The sequence below is a fragment of the Pollicipes pollicipes genome, unplaced genomic scaffold (genome assembly GCF_011947565.3).
Source record: "Pollicipes pollicipes isolate AB1234 unplaced genomic scaffold, Ppol_2.1 Scaffold_4295;HRSCAF=5057_pilon_pilon_pilon, whole genome shotgun sequence".
In the NCBI taxonomy this organism is placed as follows: domain Eukaryota; kingdom Metazoa; phylum Arthropoda; class Thecostraca; order Pollicipedomorpha; family Pollicipedidae; genus Pollicipes; species Pollicipes pollicipes.
Window position 1 is genome coordinate 39,952,538 of NW_023596461.1, and position 20,770 is coordinate 39,973,307.

Sequence of the window (20,770 nt, forward strand, 5' to 3'; positions counted from 1 at the left end):
AGTCGGGGTCAGGGTCCGCTGACGCCGCTGCCGTCGCCGGGTTCCGCACGCTCCGGCGCGGGGTGTCGGCAGAGTGGGAGCAGCTGTGTGACATGCTCTGCGGCTCGGGAGAGGGTGCTCTGCGGCCGGACTGTCCTGCCCGTGGGTGCCGACGTCTTGGATGCGCTTGCAATCTGAACGGCGTGTCATGCGATGGCAGAACGTACAAGCTGAGCGGGCACAATCATGCATCGGAGTTTTCGTTCTCCGCAAAGTACAAAACAGAATAGTTGGCATGGCTTGGTTCCTTTTGCAAACATGCTGACAGAACTGCAGTTCGACGCAGCACATTGTTCTCGTGCATTCGTGGTTTTTGTTTTACCTTTACTGTTGTTCGCCTAAAAGGATTAGAGCATTGACGTCAAATGCCTCCTGGTAAAGGCCACGCGAACTGATGCTTGTCAGTCTGGGTTGTTGCGCGATAAGGACCGTCCCCGTTCACATGTTTGGCTGAGGGCATGGGGAAAGTCGCGTCGCTGTTCGGCGCTCTTCCCCGTCCGTCCTGCAGCGCTCCGACACGTCCGACACACTGCGGACGTGCCGCGCCGTGCCGTGCCGTGCCGTGCCGTGCCGCGCCGTACCGTATCGCGTCGTGTGCCGTGCCGTGTCGTGCCGCCGCTGACCGGGCCCATCGCTCCCAGGTTCAGCGGCCGCACCCAGAAGCAGATGATCGAGTACGTCCGCGAGAACTACGTTAAGCACCAGGGCTTCAACAGGTGGGTGTGTGGCCCGACCGAGCGGGAGGCAGCACCTGGCAGACTCGGCGGGCGGTCGCACTGGCCCACAGCAGCCTTGGGGAGGCGCGGCTCGTCTGTATGGCCACAAGGAAGCTGAATTGTCCGTGCTTTTAGTGTTGAAAGTTTGGTTGAAAATGGTGCGTGTAATGGGCTTTCATTTGGATGACAATGAGGGCATAGTGACTGAACCATCAGATCATGATATGGTTTGTTTGGTTTTTAGTATATTCATTCCGGCTCGGTGTTTTGCTAGCGAAATGCAGTTAAGCTGTGAATTGTTATTGAAATGACAGCGCTGAATGGGTAAACGTGGAATTGGCATGTCATATGTAGTTGCATGTGTGGCTTTTCCATATCACTGTTACCGAAAAAGAGCGGTAGGTGCACTGCTACCAGACGTAGTGGTGCTAATGAAAGACTTAACTAATAGAAGACACATGTTTTGAATCCCCCACGAGCGGAATGGTCGTATTATTGAAGGATCGTGGCATGCCTGTGCAGGTCAGTAAGTATGTGGTAACACACAGAAGCCTTAGGTGTCGGCAGCTCGGAAGGAGCGTAAGGAGCGGCTTCCGCGGCACCCTGTCGCGGAAGCTGACTGTGCGGGTGTCGCGTACCGTGTGCCTCCGTGAGTGCCGCCTCCCGAGCGTGTGCCGTGCTCAGGGGCCCCGGCCAGTGGAGAGCCGCCAGTCTGGCCGCCGGCCCTGGCAGTGCTCCGCTCTCCGTTCGCCACCAGGTCTCAGTCGTTCCGGTCGACGGGCGCCCTGCACGCCACCAGCCTGAGCGGCGTGGGCGCGTCGCTGTCGGCGCACCCGCTCATTCCGGCCGACATCATCCAGGACACGTCCGGCGGTCAGTCTCGCCGGCCGGGCCGTCCCGGGGCAGCCCCGACCGGCAGTCCCGGCCGGCAGTCCCGACCGGCAGTCCCGACCGGCAGTCCCGACCGGCAGTCCCGACCGGCAGTCCTGACTGGCACTCCCGACCGGCAGCCAAGACAGGCAGCCCCGACCGGCAGCCCCGACTGGCGGTCCCGACCGGCAGCCCCGACCGGCGGTCCTGATCGGCAAGTCCGACCGGCGGTCCTGACCGGCAGTCCCGACTGGCAGCCCCGACCGGCACTCCCGACCGGCAGTCCCGACCGGCGGTCCTGACCGGCAGCCCCGACCGGCGGTCCTGACCGGCAGCCCCGACCGGCAGTCCCGACCGGCGGTCCTGACCGGCAGCCCCGACCGGCAGCCCCGACCGGCAGCCCCGACCGGCAGCCCGACCGGCAGCCCCGACCGGCAGCCCCGACCGGCAGCCCCGACTGGCAGCCCCGACCGGCACTCCGGACCGGCACTCCCGACCGGCAGTCCCGGCCGGCAGCCCCGACCGGCGGTCCTGATCGGCAGTCCCGGCCGGCGGTCCTGACCGGCAGTCCCGACCGGCAATCCTGGTCGGCAGCCCCGGTCGGCTGGCCTGACGACGTCCTGACACACGGCTGTTTGTATGATGAATGTTACTGGCGACGACGGTCGCCTGTGGGCTTTCACCGTTGGGTGCATGCCATTGTGGCGTGAGCTCGTGCCTTGCCGGCTGTGGTGCCATGAAATTTTGCGATAACGAACTGTTGTTATACCGCTTCCAGATGGTTTGCTTGCCGCAATATGTGCCGGTTATTGCGATGTCATGTCCCACTGTCTGACCGGCGTTGTCTCGGTTGTCTCGCTCTGTCCCACCGGGCCCAAGACGGCGACCCATGGCGTTGTGCGGCGGCCGTGCGGGGCGTGGCGCTGACCCCGGCTCCGCGCTGTTGCAGCCGGTACGCCCGTCTCGCTGTCGTACGGGTCCGTCACGCTGCCGTCGTCGACAGCGACGGCGCCGCAGTCGCCGCAGTCACCGACGGAGCGCGACGGGGCGGAGCTGGACACGACGTCGCGCGGCGAACCGACCACCTCCGTGACGTCGTCGCCGGCGGCGGCGCCGGTGCGGCAGCCGGTGCCGCCGCCGCCGCCACTGCGCTCAGGTCAGCCCTCGCCCGACAGCGAGCCCTCCAGCGGCGCGCTGACCGACTCACCGTGCGGCCGGCGCCGGCCGCTCTCACGCAGCAGCCGCAGCCTCTCGGAGACGGCCGATGACTCGGACACGGCCAGCTCTGATGCGCGGCGCCGGCTGGCGCGGCTGGGCCGGCTCAGCCGCGAGTCGTCCAGCCTCAGCTCCGTCAACGAGATCAACACCGTCATCGACCGCCGCCAGCCGGACGACAACGTGTCGCACGACTCGTACGATCTGCTGGACGCGCCGGTCGACTGGCCGCCGGCGGGGCTGCAGGCTGACCGAGACGCGCTGCTGGCGGCAGCGGCGGCTGACTGGCGCGCCGGCGGCGGCTGGACCGGCCGGCCGGTGCTGCTGCCGGGCACCGACGCCGCCGGCGGACCGCTGCTGCTGCCGCCGGAGCCGTTCGTCGGCGACCGGCCGCCGCACGGCGCCGCCACGCTGCCCCGCGCCTCTGAGCGGCCGGCGGCGCCGGGCTCGCCGGCCTCGCCGCGCCGGCACCGCGTGCGCGTGGACGTGGAGCGGCCGCGTCGGCCCGACCAGAGTCCGGTGCTGTACGCGCGCGCCGCGCTGCCGGCCGGCTCGCCGCGCGCGCTGCGCCGCGATTACGTGGAGGTGCACCAGCTGCCGTCACAGCGCGCGTACAGCAGCCAGGACGACTCGCTCGACGACTGGCTACAGGTGCGCTCCATCTCGGGCGCGCTGGAGCGTGAGATCCTGCAGCATCTGGCCGAGCGGCCCGGCCCGCCGACGCCGGCGCTCGGTCGAGACGGGCCCGCCGCCGAGCCGCCGACGGAGGACGAGCCGTCCACGCTGTCTGAGTCATCGCGGCTGGCCGAGGACGAGTCGACGCTGCAGTATGACACGGTGCCGGACGAGTCGGACGAGCTGGACGCGCCGGCGGCGTTCAGCGACGGGGCGCCAGACGGTTGCCGGCCGCCGCCGTACCGCGCGCTGAGCCGCATCAGCGAGCTGAGCACGGGCTCCGAGCTCGACTCGCGCCTATCCACGCCGACCCAAGCGCTGCCGCTCGACGAGTTGGCCGAGCGTGACGAGCGCGAGCCGAGCGAGTCATCCACCGAGGATGGCGGTCAGGAGACGCCATCGGGTGATGAGCCCGACTTCCCCTCGCCGCCCAGCTCGCTGCTGGAGCCGCTGCGGCCGGGCGCGCCGACGCGCCGCGCCAGCGGGCCCCGCCACGTGACGCACGTGCAGCGCCGCCTGCCGGCTGCCGAGGCGGCGCCGGTGCGCGTGCTCGTGCCGCCCGACTCGGACACGTCGTCGTCAGAGCGGGCGCAGACGGCCGGCGGCGACTCGGAGCCGGGCGGCGGCGACGACGCGCTGGGCGCGCTGGAGGCGGCACACGGCCGGCTGGCGGCGCGGCGCCGCTGCCTGGCCATCTCCCCCGACGCGGGGCTATGACGGGGCAGCGGCGGCGGCCGGGCCGGCCGGCGGCGCCGCGCCGCCCTCGCCGGCTGAGGCGGCGCCGCGCCCCGGCCGCAGCACGGCGGCCCGCACTGGTCTGCCTCGGAGCTGGCAGGGGCGGCGGCGCCGGGCTGCCGGCGTCGTCGTGGCAGCCGCCGCTCGCCCGCTCGCCCTGGCCGCTCCGGCCTGTGGTGGAGCGACGGGCAGAGTCCGGGCGGGCGCGGCAGAGACAGCCGGTCCGCGGCATGTTCCACACGAGCCGTGACGGGGAGAGTGACGAGATGCTCGCTCTTAACGCCGACTCCGAGCGTGGCCGCCGCTGGTGACGCTGCAATAACCGCCACCGCCGAGCCGACTGGCGGCCTCGTTTTCCATTCGCTTGACTCATCATCGTACGTCGACGGCGCTCAAGTTGGTCACAGCGCGTCGGCCTCCTACCCTCGCGACCCCTGACCGCACAGTTCACCCTCCATTAGACACGGCAGCTCGTCAGCTTGCGTTAGAACGCCGAGCACAAGTGGCCGCCGCCTCGTTCCGAAAGGCTACACAGCATCTGGCACTCCGGCCGGCGCGATCGGTCTCGCTAGGAGCGACTCGCTCTGTTAGTAGTGGCGTCGTTGGTCAGGGTTCACGCATGCTCCATGGTCGTTCTCTGTGTCGGGGCGGGCACGCCAGCCCCAGGTTTTCCCACAAAGGCGCGAGCGCAGGCGCCGCTCCGGCGTCTCGGAGCTCATTGTTGATCTCATTACCCGGGCACAACCAACCACCTCGACCTCACGCGCTGCCGCGTCGTGTCGCTTCACCCTCGCCTCACGCCCGGGCGCGCGGGTACCGGGCTGTGTTCGGCCCGCTCACGCGCGGCGCTCGGGGCGCTTCGCGGCGCCGCTGGGGAGCGCGGTGGCGGGGACGGTCCGGTGGCTCCGGCCCCGTGGTCGGCTCCAGTGGCGTGACGCCGGGCCTCGCCTGTCTCGCCGCCTCTGCTGTTACGGCACCAGTCGTTGTTGCGTTACGCAGTGCCTTTTGGTTGTCGGTCGACCGTTGCGTTGTTGCCCCACGCTTCCTTGTTGCGGAGTGCGGGTGCGCTCTTGTCATGAGCTTGCCGTCGCCCATATCTGCCCGGGGAGGAGTGTGTTCACACTGCCGGCAGTGCCGGTGGCCGCCGCCTGACGCCGGCATGCTGGCGGAAGGAGCAGGAACTGCGTGAAGCGGTGGCGGTACCCTGATGCGCACCCCGTGTTCTTGTCTTTCGTGCCGGGGTGGGGCGTCGCCATGTTTGGAAGGACTCAAGAGCCCCACCCAGTGTTTTGGATTTTGGGCTTGAGTCACTTGGGCGTTTTGTAGAAACAGTTCACTTGAATGGCCCTGAAACGTTTTTTCCCTTTCTGTTTGCCGCCATGTTGGAAGGACTCAAGAGCCCCACCCAGTGTTTTGGATTTTGGGCTTGAGTCACTTGGGCGTTTTGTAGAAACAGTTCACTTGAATGGCCCTGAAACGCGTTTGCCCTTTCTCGAGCGTTCATCAGCAGTGGCCATGGCAAACACCCGTTTCTGCAGGAGCTTGTTTTATGGCTGGTGCCTTCTCAGTGAGAAGCTCCGGAGTGATGCTTCCTCATGTGATCGTTTCGGAACGCCGCGTGGTATACAGACAACGCGAGAAGTGCTCGATATCAGCAGGCGTCTCTCACGGGCTATATGATAGTTGCTTATATTCGACCAGGGCTTGCGGAGAGCGTACGTGCCGACTACATGCGTTTAGTCTAACTGTGGTCTGGTATGAGTGCACTTCACCGTAGCCTTACGTCACTCGGGACCTCAAATACTGACCCCCTTCCCGCCACCCGCTCCCCGCAGCTGCGCGCGTGGCAGCTTCAGTGCTTCGCCCTCAGCGGTGACACGCGCGCGCTAATGTCCTTCTCTCGTTGAGAGGCTCACCATGTGATAGGCCGCTCCTGACCCGCGGTGGCCGCTCGCTGGCTGTCCGCCGTTTTTCGGTCATTCGTCGTGTATCGTGTCCGTAGGAGCGAGTTGAGCATCTTTCAAGTTTCAATACATAACGTGCAAGGCCGGTCACGTTTCTGTGTTCTGACGTGTCGCGTGCGTGTGTGTGTGTGCGTGCGTGCGTGCGTGCGTGCGTGCGTGCGTGTGTGTGTGTGTGTGTGTGCGTGCGTGTGTGTGTGTGTGTGTGTGTGCGTGTGCGTGTGCGTGCGGAGCGACCGTTTTCGTGTGCCGCCCGGCGGCGGCGGCGGCTGCGACGGCTATCCTGGCGCTTAGGTGAGAGCCGCCCGCCCCTGGGCCCGGAATGCTGCCCCTCTGTCGTGACCTAGCCACAGGGTCACGTTGCGCCGCACTCTGGGTCGGTCGCCGCACGGTTCGGTTGCGTCGTCACGCGGTGACTTTCGTTGGGTCGCTCGGCTGCTATCCGGCAGCGCCACTGCAGCTTTCGGTGTTGTCCGTTTGAGGCTGGCCGTTGGCTGGGATCGCGCCCGGACGGAGACTGGCCGGGGTTTGTTTTGTTTTAGCTCTGGCATGGTGGACTATTGATTGTCGTTTTAGCCCGACATGTGCTGCATGGGTGTCAGTAGACTGGACGCAGGGATCGGCACGCCGCTGGCGAAAACACATTTTCCTATTGTTTTGGGCTGATCATTGTTCGTTGGTGTTATTTGCGTTCATCTGATGATATTCGCCTGGCTGGTTTTTGGTGCAGGCTGCGTCGCCTATTTTTCTTTTGGGTGTGTTTTGTACTTGCTGATTCATGCCTGTTGTGGCTCGTACACCGACTGGTGATCGCTAGCATCTGATGGCTTCACCTGTATTTGTATAATGAAACAAGTGCCTTGTATGGTCACCGTGTAAATATCAGGTTCTGTTGCCGATTCCTACCAATCAGCTGCGCCACTTGCCCGCGATCTGCACGGCCGCAACCCCGCGCCCGCCGCCTGCTCGGACGCTGACCTTTCTGCCGTGTTTCAGAGGGCTCCTCGTTGCCGATCCTCAGCGTGGACGAGTGTGACGCGGGCGTGGAGGAGGCACCCCCACCGCCACCGCCGCCACCGCCGGCGCCGGTGCCGGCGCCGGCAGAAGTGCGCCTGAACGGCGGCGCGCCGGCAACGAACGGCGCCGCGCCGCCGGTGCCGGACGTGCGCCGCAAGCAGCGCCGCATCCCGGCCGACCGCGCCTTCTTCATCGCCAAGGAGATGCTGAGCACCGAGCGCACCTACCGCTACCGACCTGCGTATCCTGCACGTGGTGAGCGGGACCGGGCAGGAGTCGGGCACCTCAGCCGGTGCTTTCTGCCGACCGTGTTAGCATGGCCCTGCCATCGGTCCCGGCGCGTGTGTGCTGGCGTCGCGTGCGCGTCTGCCCGGGCCCGGGGAGCAGTGTGTGACCGGGTCGCCGCGGCCGTTGCAGTGGTTCCGGGAAGCCTCGGAGCGAGACGGTGGCGTGCCGCCGGGCCTGCTCTCGCCGCTGTTCGCCCGGCTGGAGCCTCTGCACGCCGCCCACTGTCAGCTGCTGCGCGAGCTCGAGCAGCGGCTCATCGCCTGGTGAGCGCGCCGCGCGCGCCGCCCGCTCTGGACCGCCGACAGGCCCGCCAGGCCACGTCAGGCTATGTGCTTTTGTATTATTCAGGCGTTGGTGGTGTGACCCATGCGCGAGTGGTGCAGGAGCAAAGCACGCTGTCGGCGGACCGCGGCCTGTGCTGTGTCTGTCAGGGACCTAATCTCTGGCTGCGTCTGCTGTGTGTGTCTGCTATGCAGGGAACTGAGCAGCCCGTCGAAGGGCGTCCCGCCTCCGTCGCGCGTCTGTGACGTGCTGTGTGCGTCGCTTGGCTGACCGCTGTGTGTGTGTCTGCTGTGCAGGGAGCAGAGCAACCCGTCGGAGGGCGTCTCGCCTCCGCCGCGCGTCTGTGACGTGCTGCTGCGAGCCGAATTCAGCGACGCTTACGCCCCCTACCTGGACAGCTACGTCCACACCCTGGAACTGATTGACCGCGAGTACCGCAGCAACGAAGCATTCAAACAGGTACTGGCGGGCCGGGTGCCTTGTCGTAGAGATGCGGCTCCAAGCTGACGGCGATTCGCGTGGCGGTGTTAGCTGTTTGCCGATCTGTGCCCGTGATGAGATACGCCTCTCACATTCCGAACATGCAATGGGCGCAAAATGACCACTGCAGTCGACGCGCCCGAAAACACCAATGAACAACACATTCAGAACATGGGAACGGTAAAGGGTGTCATTCTTGGACTGGTGTTGTTAGGCCGTCTTGCATGGTTTGCTGCGTTGCGATGGGCTTAATGTATGTGTTCACGCACATTTGCTTAGTTCGTTGCCTGTGGAGGAGTCTTTCGCTAGCATATTTTGTGACGGGTGCCTGCCCGCGGCCGTGAGCGGTGCTGCTGGCGGTTGTCCACGAATGCTCCACTCCATGTCCGGGCGCGCCGCAGATGTACCGGGAGTTCGAGATGCAGAAGACGTGCTACCTGCCGGTGGCGGCGCTCATTTTGAAGCCGCTCCAGCGGGTGCTCCACCTACAGACCTTGCTCAAAAGTGAGTGTCGACCGAGAGCCTGCCTGCCGCCGCCAGCGGCTGGCGCGCGCGGCGCTGGCTGCCCAGGGTCGGTGCCCAGCGGCAGCCACAGCGGGCGCTGTGACGACGGACGCCGCCGCCAGCTGACGGCCGTCTTTCGAGCGTTAGGCTCGTGATTCGGTGTCCGCCGCCGGACCGCCGGCACGTCTCAGCCGGCCATCGCCGCCTCGTACTCCTCTCCAGGGCTGGCGCGCCACTGCTGTCATGTCCGGCCCGTGTGTTCCTCCCCAGAGTGCACCACGACTCTGTTTTGTGTGTGAGCTTCTCTCTCCCTCCCAGAACCGGCGCACGTCCGCGGCGCTGTTGGCGTCACCTGTCCGCCCTTGTGTTCACCCCCAGAGCTGGTGCACCACTACCCGGCGGGCCACCCGGACGCGGCGGACGCGGACGAGGCGCTCGCCGAGATGTCGCGGCTGGCGGCGCGCCTCCTGCCGCGGCTGGCCGTCTCCGACAACCTGGTGAAGATGATGGAGCTGCAGCGCGACCTGGTGGGCTGCGACGCTCTGCTCAGCGGCTCGGCCGACGCGCGCCGCCGCTTCATCCGCGAGGGCTGCCTGCAGAAGCTCAGCAAGAAGGGCTACCAGCACCGCATGTTCTTCCTGGTGAGTGGCGCGAGGGGACTCCGGTCGGCGGCGGCTGGCTCTCTAGAGCGCCGACGCTCGGTGCTCCTGCCTTCGGATGTGTAGGCATTTTTGGATGTGTGACGCGTATGAAATGGTGCTATCTCTGCACGTTTTTTGTGCCGTCTTTGTTTTGTTTTTGCGTTCAGTAAAGATCAAGAGCCTCCATGAACCAGAGGCCTGGATCGTGTACCCTGGGGGCGTAAAGTTCCGAAAGCTTTCCCCGTGTGTGATATCCGTCCGCGGTTTAACAACAGCTGTGGGGGCAAGGCTGTTGACACGGCCGTTATTTGTTGTAACGCTCTACACTGTGTGGGCCCGTGTATGTTCGTTGTCCCGATGCATAAGCCACAACACAATGTACGATTGTAGCGCGCCTCATGCTCGCGCTCTGGCTGGCTGCGGACTGCTGTCACTTTTGGACGTCTGGTGGTGCTCTTCCACACACTGGTGCCCCGGCTGCGTGCTGAGCGTGAGCCCCGTCCCGCCCCTCGGCCGGCGGAGGCTGCGCCGCTCCGGCCGCCGTGTGGTCGTGCCCCGCGTCTGACGCCACCCGCCCGTGCCCCGCCGCCAGTTCTCTGACGTGCTGATCTACACGTCGCGGACCACCAGTCCGGTGCCGCAGTTCAAGGTGCACGGCCAGCTGCCGTTGCGCGGCGTCACCGTCGAGCAGACCGACTCGCAGCTGGGCATCGCCAACTGTTTCACCATCTTCGGCGGCAACAGGTACGAGGCCGGCCGCGACGGGCGCCGCGCGTGGAGACGTTGTGGCGCGCCGGTGCGGGCCGGTTAGGCGCCGGCCTGACTGTGTCCGATCGTGAATGGGCAGTGAAGCCGTGTCCTGCTCGCGTCGGTGCGGGGCCGGTTGGGCGCCGGCCTGACTGTGTCCGATCGTGAATGGGCAGTGAAGCCGTGTCCTGCTCGCGTCGGTGCGGGGCCGGTTGGGCGCCGGCCGGACTGTCCGATCGTGAATGGGCAGTGAAGCCGTGTCCTGCTCGCGTCGGTGCGGGGCCGGTTGGGCGCCGGCCTGACTGTCCGATCGTGAATGGGCAGTGAAGCCGTGTCCTGCTCGCGTCGGTGCGGGGCCGGTTGGGCGCCGGCCGGACTGTGTCCGATCGTGAATGGGCAGTGAAGCCGTGTGCTGCTCGCGCCGGGGGCTGCCGCTCAGATGTGAGATGTCGTGGCGGCGCCCTGACCGCTCGGAGTCTTCGGATGTCCCACCTCAGGCTGGCGTGTGCGCCCGCGAAACCGCGCCGCCCTTGACCGGCTGACCGGATCGGCCGCAGGGCTCTGGTGATCGCGGCCAGCAGCTCGTCGGAGCGGGACGCCTGGCTGCGGGACCTGCACGCCGCCATCGACTCGGCCCGGCTGCAGACGGACGCGCTGCCGGCCGGCCTCAGCCTGTTGCCCGCCTGCAGTGCGTACCTGCTGACCTAGGGGCGGGCCTCTCCCCTACCGACCCAGGCCAACCCCGGCCGACTCGTGCGGTGGCGGTCCGGCCGGCCGCCCAGTACCAAGGCCATCCCAACCCCAACTGCCGTCCCCACCCCGCCAAGAGTGCTCTCCATTCAACTGCGCGGCCGGCCATCACCCTCACGACGCGTCCCGAGCTGACTGGCGTGCTCCGCCTCCGTCGTTTTGTCGCGCACTGCCTCTGTCTCGCTGGTGCTCCTCGCCTCCGTCGCAGCGGCGCGCCGCCGGCTGACGGTGTGCCGGCGTGCTCCGCCCCGTCTCTGTGTCGCGCCGCCGGCTGACGGTGCGCCGGCGCGCTCCGCCCCGTCTCTGTGTCGCGCCGCCGGCTGACGGGTGTGCCGGCGCGCTCCACCCCGTCTCTGTGTCGCGCCGCCGGCTGACGGTGCGCCGGCGTGCTCCGCCCCGTCTCTGTGTCGCGCCGCCGGCTGACGGGTGTGCCGGCGCGCTCCACCCCGTCTCTGTGTCGCGCCGCCGGCTGACGGGTGTGCCGGCGCGCTCCGCCCCGTCTCTGTGTCGCGCCGCCGGCTGACGGTGCGCCGGCGTGCTCCGTCCCGTCTCTGTGTCGCGCCGCCGGCTGACGGGTGTGCCGGCGCGCTCCGCCCCGTCTGTGTGTCGCGCCGCCGGCTGACGGTGCGCCGGCGTGCTTTGCCCCGTCTCTGTGTCGCGTCGCCGGCTGACGGGTGTGCCGGCGTGCTCCGTCCCGTCTCTGTGTCGCGCCGCCGGCTGACGGTGCGCCGGCGCGCTCCGCCCCGTCTCTGTGTCGCGCCGCCGGCTGACGGGTGTGCCGGCGTGCTCCGCCCCGTCTCTGTGTCGCGCCGCCGGCTGACGGTGCGCCGGCGTGCTCCGCCCCGTCTCTGTGTCGCGCCGCCGGCTGACGGTGCGTCGGCGTGCCCCGCCCCGTCTCTGTGTCGCGCCGCCGGCTGACGGGTGTGCCGGCGCGCTCCGCCCCGTCTCCGTGTCGTGCCGCCGGCTGACGGTGTGCCGGCTTGCCGCCAGGTTCGTCGGACGAGATCGTGTCGGGCCTGGCCGGTGACGACGGCGGCCCGCTGCCGGCCGACCGGCAGCCCAACTGGCGCAGCAACAGGAGCCCGCACGTATGCTGGCACCGCGGCATCTCGGTCAGCATGGCGCACACGGCCGGCGCCGTGCACTGCCAGCTCAGCGGCTACCTGCTGCGCAAGTTCAAAAACTCGGACGGCTGGCAGAAGCTGTGGGTGGTGCTCACCAACTTCTGTTTGTACTTCTACAAGACCTTCCAGGTGAGGCCGTCGCGCGGGGGCGCGTGCTGATGCGGGCAGGTGCTCCGCTGCTGGAGTGGGAGGGGGGAATAGCCGCGGGTCAGGAGGGGTGTGTGCTGTGATGCGTGCGTGACGTGACACCGATCAACCCGGCTGTCGGTGCACTGCCGTTGTGTAGAGGGGGTCCGCACACCGAGGCACGGGTGGGTTGCCCACCGCCCTGCACTGTGGGAATGTATGGCGTGGGATGTCGCTACCGGGGTCCCCCCCCCCCCCGCTTTGCGCTGCTTAGTCGTCTACCGTGTGCCATGTCTCACAGACGCCATTTCTCAATGCCGATCACATCACCGGCATGGCGATCTGCCGTTGTTCACGCCCATGCATTGTTTCGACTACCGCCTAGGCGTGCGCCGAGTCATCCATGTTCTTTGTCGTGCTGTGGCAGACCGCCGTTTTCTGTCGTGCTGTGGCAGACCGTCCTGTGCCGACGCTGGGGCACCGGCGGCTGGTGACTGCGTTCTCGGTCAGCCGGCCTGGAGTGTGCTGCGCTCACAGGGCTAAAGCTGTGGGGAGAGCACCGTTAGCATGCGACCCGCGGGGTTTGGCGCGGCTGGTGTGCCGCTGTCGCTGACGGTGGCGTCGCCTGCCGCAGGACGAATGCCCGCTCACGTCGCTGCCGCTGCTGGGCTACGTGGTGTCGGAGCCGGCCGCCGCCGACAACATCCACAAGGAGCACGTGTTCAAGCTGCAGTTCAAGCAGCACATCTACTTCTTCCGCGCCGAGAGCCGCTACACGTTGGAGCGGTGGCTGGAGGTGATCGGGCGGACGGCCTCCACCGAGTAGGAGGCGCCGCCCCGTCAGGCCCGTCTCGGCGGTGGGACGGTCCAGTCGCGGCGGCCACGTCGGATGGAGCGCTCTCGGGCCGGCGGAGTGGGCCCGCTCGAGCGCTGGCCGGCGATGCCAGCCGCGGCGGCGGTGCACACGATCGAGTGCAGTGAACTACACTGGATCTGCTGTGTGGTGTCGGCGGCCGGCGGCCGGTGGCGGGGCGGAGCCGCGGTCGGCAGCGGCTGCTCACCCGAAGCTGAAGCCGGAGCCCGCTCCGTGTGAAGACGAGTGACTACTCGCTCCCTCCTCCCCCCAGTCTCCTTGTTCGCTGGAGCCCGCACCGGCAGCCAAGACGAACGGACGGCGGGAGCGGCCGCCGACTCGGCCGGCGGTGAATCTTGGGCGGACTGCTCCTCTGCCTCTCCGCTGTGCTCCTGCTGGGCCCACGAGGATGCGGTCAGCGCTGGCCGTCCGTGCCCTCCGGCTCCACCAGAGTGACGGCCGCTCCTGAGTACTCGACATGCCGTGCTGCGCAGACGCGATCTCGCCTTGCCGTGTGCGGGCCCGCCCCGCCCGGGATCCACGTCTGGCTGTGTTGTCAGACCGCTGCCGCTGCCGCAACCGCAGCCGTCTGCGGCGGCGGCGGGACGGCCGCCAGGGCGTGAGTCGCGCGCCGCCCGCCGGCTGCCGCGTGCGCGGGGCCCGGCGGTGGCCAGGCGAGGGTCGGCCGCGGGCGTGATCGGGGCTCAGTCTGTGCCGATTGTTATGGCGTGCCGCGCTCCTAGCAGTGGCCGCTGGCAGCTGCGGCGCTGTGGCGGCGTGGATGGGCCGCAGCAGACGCGTCTTTGTGCCTTACTGTGGTGCTCGTGTGTATGCATGACGGCCCGCGAGGGGGCTGACGTCCCGGCCTCGCTCCAAGTGCCTTCGCACGCAGTGACAGTTATATTCAGGTGACTGCAGCTTATGAAGCGGACGTTTTTGGCGCGATGAGAATGATGCTTGATTTTACACCGGCGAGACGCTTATTTCCGTCGGTAGCTAAGGACCTAATTGTGGCTTATTTCCGTCGGTAGCTAAGGACCTAATGGCGGCTTGCATTGGAATAATCGTGTGGCTGATGTGCGAGCGTTTGCAGCCGATGAAAGTGGTGTCGACGCGGTAATCCGGCTCCGGCCTGCGCAATACATATTTTGTACGTTTAGCCGGACTGTGGTGGCGGAGTTGAGCGGACCCGGCCGGGCGGGTCGGTTGTACGAGCGACGCGCGGGGCGGCGTCGAGAAGCGTGGGGCGGAAGAAGTGGCGTGCCCTCCCGACCCGGGCCGCTTCCCATCATCGACTCACGCTGGTGCCGTGCAGGCAGCGGCCAGAGGGGCTTCGGGGATTGCGGACGCGAAATAGCCGGTGGGCCCTTCTAGAGGCAGTCACGGACATACCGCAGGTACGTCAATGAAGCGCATTTCAATGCGTGGAGTGGGGACCGTAGGTGTAGAATGGTCCAAAATGCGGCAAAAATGAGAGTTTCGGAAAGGTATCAGACCTACTGAAAACCATTTCCAATTAAATTTGTAGAGAGGTGCGGCACACTGTACTCATTCGTTGTCTCGTTTCATTAGTTCCGCGTCGCCGTGAAAAAAAACGTTGCAAAGTTTTGCCCTTATCGCAGGCCTTTTGTGGTGGCGATGGCGGGCGCCACACGATTGTGTATTTTGGCGAGGCTGTATTCTGTAATATTGCGGCTGAAGATGAAGCGTAGAATTGGCGACAATCCAGGTGCTAAAAACGGGCTTGCGCCTGATTCCAATAAGCTGGAATCGGTTCGCAATCCGAATGGAAGCGAATGCGAATGAAACTGTTGGAATAGGTTGCAACTCTGCGCGCAGTCTTACCTATAAGCATATCAGTTCCTCCGCGCATCCAATTGGCCTAGTTGGACCCTAGTGACGTCATGCGTCAGCTGGCTACTTGTCAACTTCACTTCCACGGAAATGATCACGTTCCACACATTGGTGCGTTCGGCGCCAGTTTCGAGCGTAGGTGGGTGGGTGAGTTTGCGATCATTGTTTTCTTTATATTCAGAAACTTTAGGGGTGCTGTCAATTCTGGGAACGTTACCATATGCCCACATGCCTTAGCGGGGAACAGAAATAGCCAAGATGGCACACATATGGAAATGGATCGAATAGATAAATGATAGCAAGTACTAAGCCATATGCAGTGGAATAACGTATTGAAATGAAATCCAACTTAAGTCTTATCCATTGCCTGGGAAATGACGCACTTGCACATCATGTGCATGTATTCCTGTATTTTCCTGCTTGTTCAGGTTAACCCATTGGTCAGCATCTGTTGTTTATTAGTTAGTATGAATTGTAACTTCTCAATCAGAATAGGATAGCCCTGAAACACAAATAACTAAATGGGGATAGTTGTTTCATCCTACTGATTTGCTCCATGCAGGGTCACAACATTGGAGGCATAGAAGTGTTAAATTGAGCCTTAATTTTGCTTCTGCTGATTTAAAATAAAAATGGCTTCCAAGTTCTAACCTTTCCACTCATGGCTTTATCCCAAATAAGGAATGCTGCAGTGGCATATGGCCTGTAAAAAATCATGCTGTGCTGGACCCCCATGTATTAGCAAAAGTCAAGTCAAACTGCAAAAAATGCATGGCTATTGACATTGCAGTGTATATCCAAGCTCTTAGAGTGCAGCAGAATGATTTCATAAGGTGAGGTTTGGTGCACCACTGTTGTGTAGGCACTGTGGTGTTGCATAGGTTTCCCATGCTGCATGGTGGGTGAATTTTTTGCAGGGTAGCATTCCAATGACAATGAAGCTGTTGGCTACATGTTAGATTGCTATGGTGGCTATAATTCCAAGCCTCTTGTTTGTTCCATGGTCAACACCAATTTGAGCTCATAGGGGACCAGAAGTTCAAGAAATCAGTATGTTGCAATGGTACTTTCAGGAAAAAGAATGTTCAGGCAAAAACAAATAAAGATGGAAACACTAATGTAAGATATATTCAAAGCACTCAAATAATTTGTGGAAGCAAAAATACTGAAAATTCTGGGCAATGTAGCATGAACTGAGTTGGGCATATATGTGCATGTCATTAGCCAGTTTATGTGGCTCTGAAAAGTTTGTTTATTGTGAAATGTATTTCCAAATTGAAACAAATGATTTATACTAGTGTGTAGTTCATGCATTATATGTAATATATGCCCATGAATTTTTCCCCATTTTCAGCAATGCACTGGCATATCCTGCATACATCTTGCACTTAACAAAATATCATATTTCACTTGGTTACTACAAAGTCATCTGCAAGATGATCAATTTTGAAGATGAAGACTTTGACTTAGCAGAGGTAATAAATTGATGAGTACACCAATGTTTGTGTGCTGAAATATGCAAAACATTAGAATGTTTTTCTTGTCATAAGAGGAATGTAATAAAAGGGTAAATGGGGACAGGAATGGAATAGGGGTAAGTCATTGCCATTGTCTGAATATATCTACCCTGTCTCATTCATGCTGCTCTGCTAAAACTTTGTTATCAGTTCCTTTGCCCATTGATGTTTTGATTCATGTGCAAAGTGCTTGTGTGGTCAGGGTTTGCGTGTGTGGTCAGGGTTTGTGTGTGTGGATGAGGTGTGCGTGTGTGGTCAGGGTTTACATGTGTGGATGAGGTGTGCATGTGTGGTCAGGGTTTGTGTGTATGTGGACAAGGTGTGCGTGTGTGGTCAGGGTTTACGTGTGTGGACGAGGTGTGCGTGTGTGGTCAGGGTTTCCTGGACGAGGTGCTGGCGTCATCCCGCGGCTCGCAGCGTCCCAGCGGCCGCGGCGTGCTGCGCGACACGGTCAGCTGCCGCTCGGCCCCGGCCGACCTTCCGGAGGAGGCCGGCCTCAGCTGCACGCCCGACTCCGTCAGCGTCTCGCAGATATTCGGCCTGCGCGCCGGGCCGGCTCTGAGCGCGCGGGGCGGCGTCGGCCGGCCCCCCGAGCCAGCGCGGTCGCCGCCGCCACCCGCTGCGCCGTCCTTGGCCGACCCGTTTGCCGACGACGACCTGCTGGACGGGGACCTGCTGGAGGCGTGTGAGGCGGCGTCGGCGGCGGCGGTTACCCGGCCGGGGTCACGTGACACGCAGACTGGCCCCGGGCCGCGGGCTGCACCGACTGCCGTGTGGCCTGGGTCACGTGACACTGCCACCGACGCCGGCTGCGGGCCATGTGACGCGCCGAACGGCTTCCGGTCCGAGTCACGTCACAAACCGACCGGCCCCGGCCCGGAGTCACGTGACACGCCGACCGGCCCCGGCCCCGGATCACGTGATTGCGGTCGTCGCCTGTCGGCCGGCTCGTCTGTGAAGCGGCGGTTTCCAGGCCCGGCTGGCATCCTGCCGATCACGGTGAGGCGTCTCGCCGCCACCCTCACCCGTTCGCGGCGGGCGGGGCAGGGCCTCCCCAGGGGTGGGCTCGCATTGGCACATGCTTGCTCACTGCCGTCTGCTGAAACCGGTTACGACGGCTGCGTAGTGTGGGCGTCTGTTGCGCATGTTTCAAAGGCTGCTGCGCACGCCACGTGTTACGACGTGACGTGTGCTGCTTCCTGGCCGTTTTGAATGCAGGCATAAATCAATGGTTGTCTTATCTTGGGTATATGGTGTGTTGTGGACTGGTGACGGAGTTTGGCGGTGCCGCCGTGTCCGCTTGCTGCTCCTGGTCGCCCGGGGTAACAGAAGGGTGTTTGGCCTACGTTTATGGCGTGTTGTGGACTGGTGACGGAGTTTGACGGCGTCGCCGTGTCCGCTTGCTGCTCCTGGTCCGGCCGTGTCGGCTCCCAGGCAGCGGCCGGCCCGTGTCCGACTGACCGGTGTCCGCCGCGCAGGGATCCCTGCTGACGCTGGCGCACGAGATCAGCCTGCAGGAGGACGACGTGACGACGGCGACCGAAGACGACGAGCACGGCCTGCCGGACGCCGCCTCGCAGGTGGGCCGCCTCACGCCGTGAGCGGGCTCGGTCAGCCAGGGCTAGGAACGCGGGTGGTGGTGTGTGGTGGCTGCTGGCTGATCAGGCTGGGGCCGTCTGGGTACATTTCCTGATGTGGCGCAGTGAGCTCTGGCTGGGTCTGTCTACTGCGGGGTGTGGTCAGCTCTTGCGGAAACAGTGGCGGACCCGGTTTTACAGACAGCTGTGGGCACCCATACACTTATTTGATATACCCTCCCTTTCCTTTTGTAGCAATCACATGGGACAGGCTCATCTCCGAAGTGAGGTAAAAATAATTGGTGGCCAGGGGCTTTGCTGACGGATTGACCGCTGGTTAACTATCTAAATGGGATGAGCAAGCGATTGGTTTCCTGCTCCATGTGACGCTGTACCACTATGCATGAAACTGATCGGTGCCTAAGAGAAGTTTTTGTACCTGCTCTGAATACTAATTTGTTGGAGGCACGTCTGTGTTGCGTCAAGTTTGCCGTACACACAACAGCTGCTGTACTAAGGTGACTGAAGCTGGTGCGGAGCTGTCAGTTATGCACACCGGTCGGGCGGCCAGGCGCCGGCGTGCTGCGTCGCGCTTCAGCAGGCGTTGCTTGTGTCGTGGCCGTGTGACGCCAGCCTCCGTGCCGTGACCTGGGCGGTGCCGTGTGCGGCAGAGCGTGCTGTCCCAGGCCGACGGCTCCGCCTGGGAGGCCGGACCGTGGCGGCGCATGCTCGCCGAGCTCTGCCTCTCCGCCGACGACCCCAGCTCCGTGCTGCGGCGCATCAATATCAGCGCCGTCAAGCGGTCGGCGGCCAACAATAAGTTGCGCAAGGTGCCGCTGCTGGCGGTGGCGCTGCTGTCGCTGGAGGCTACCTCCGACCTCAGCTATCAGGCCAAGTTCAAAGATCCCACGGGTAAGCGTTGGTGTCTGTCCGGCATTGCAATCATTGCAAAAGGTGGGCGTCACCCTTAATTAGATTCAGAATGTTATGCGTTGTGTCAGAATGAATGTTCTCAGAACATTATGTGTACATGCTTCCATATGGCTGAATGTGTGCTCTTTGGTAAAGGATCGCGTCATTTACCAGAATGGTATAGCAGCATAGGGTTAACATGTCATGCCGTCAAGTGAATCGTAAGCACACAAATGTGCATAGAACAGACGTTCTTAGGCAAATGTATGCACAAGATATCCTTAATTACAAGCGTTTGTATTCTGTATTGCTCATGCCACAATTTTTTGTATAGCAGATGTTCGTATGCCCAACTGTTCGCACCCCATCGTTTGTCGATGCTTATGTACATACCGCAATCGCCCGAACCGCAAATGGTCGTAAACATGGGACATAGCGGATATTCGCATGCACAAATGTAGTGTGCATACACAGACAGATTTACATACATGCGCTTTTGATGGACTAGGTTAGTTTTCGCCGTTGCCGAAGGCTTGCCAGTTCCAGCCAAGTTTTACTCACTCGCAAGCCAGCTGACACGCGGTGCCCAGCTCATGCATTAAGTATGTGACGATAGCATTGGCAAGTGCCCACGCGCCTTGTCCTAATCAGATTTTTAATTGATTTTGATCCACCCGAGCCAAATTGGCTGGCTTGTGTTGCGAGCGTGTCCCGCGTAAATATCGTCATGCAATAACATTTGCGATACGAGCGTGCACCATACGAGCATAACCATCCTTACGAACACATGCCTTCACGAGGAACTGCGTTACAATCATCTGCACTACCGAACATGTGTGACTACGAACAGCTGTCATCTGTCATGAACATTTCATCTGATTCGATGATCGATGATGCAAACACTTGCGCATGCATACAGTAGCGTTTCGTAGTATGAACGTTGCGAACATTTGGGCATGCGGACATAACAGTTTATTTATATCACCGATACAATCGTTTGCACATACGTATATTTATGATTACGAACGTTTGCGCACATATTTTTGCGATACATACATGTGCCTAATTTCCAATGTGTCATGTTATTGGATTTATGCGTGTTTGGTGAGGGATTGTATCATTTTCCAGAGTGATATAGCATGCATGCTATCAGGTGATTACAGATTCGACAATAGCCTGTCCGCCATAAAGACATAACCGGAACGCAAGCATCACTTATTGGCCTCCGCATATTGTTGGGTTTTGTGTCGCCTTCGGAGCTGCGTTGGCGTACAGCTGCATACGGGGGACACCGGCCGCGCCCAGCCGCGTCAGAGAGGCGGCTGCGGCTGCGAGTCAGACTGGGGCTCACTCGTCTCCCCGGCAGGCGAGATGAACGGCACGGTCGCCAAGGACGCGTTCGAGAGCTGTGGCGCCGCCCTGCGGCCCGGCTGCGTACTGGTGCTTCGAGACGTGGCCGTGTGGCGGGAGTCGGCACGTCGGCTTTATCTGAGCGTGACGCGGCGCAGTCTGGCGCTGCTGTTCTCGGAGATGGGCGACGAGCCGGACACGCCCGGTGTGCTTCAGGTGGGCGTCCGCGTGTGCCGGCTCCAATCAGAGACGATTGCTGTCGACAGAGGGGCTTCGCTGGTAGGAAAATGTGGGATGCGTCAAGAAAGCCTTAGATGATGTAGAGTTAAAACTCGAACGTCAAGTAGTGACAGATGTTCTTTTTCCTTTTGCCGTTTGTTTCATTGCATCATTACAACGCACTTAAAGCTCTTTTGAAGTTCTGTAAAGCATTTTGTAAAAGTTACGTCAATAGTCTACTCGAAAAGTTGGACGAGAAAAAAGAAAAATAAGAAAACAAAGTAAGAAAGGCGGAGCTAAAAAAAAAACAACGCAGAA

At 62.5% G+C, this 20,770-nt stretch overlaps 1 protein-coding gene and 1 long non-coding RNA gene across 2 annotated transcripts in view; both read left to right on the forward strand.

The window, feature by feature from the left end:
• Positions 1-14,183, forward strand: part of LOC119096948 (FERM, ARHGEF and pleckstrin domain-containing protein 1-like) — a 43,668-nt gene extending 29,485 nt beyond the window's left edge. The window contains 14 exon segments of the mRNA XM_037219951.1: positions 681-755; positions 1,513-1,628; positions 2,575-2,718; positions 2,758-2,781; positions 7,208-7,458; positions 7,460-7,483; positions 7,646-7,779; positions 8,095-8,257; positions 8,680-8,782; positions 9,161-9,423; positions 10,016-10,167; positions 10,728-10,858; positions 11,911-12,173; positions 12,805-14,183. Coding sequence (XP_037075846.1) covers positions 681-755; positions 1,513-1,628; positions 2,575-2,718; positions 2,758-2,781; positions 7,208-7,458; positions 7,460-7,483; positions 7,646-7,779; positions 8,095-8,257; positions 8,680-8,782; positions 9,161-9,423; positions 10,016-10,167; positions 10,728-10,858; positions 11,911-12,173; positions 12,805-12,996 — 2,035 coding nt within the window. The 3' untranslated portion in view covers positions 12,997-14,183.
• Positions 14,184-14,997: 814 nt separating this feature from the next.
• Positions 14,998-16,890, forward strand: LOC119096949 (uncharacterized). Its single transcript, XR_005094105.1, has 3 exons — positions 14,998-15,024; positions 16,232-16,352; positions 16,770-16,890. It is a non-coding gene; the product is annotated as an uncharacterized LOC119096949 (long non-coding RNA).
• Positions 16,891-20,770: the final 3,880 nt, after the last annotated feature.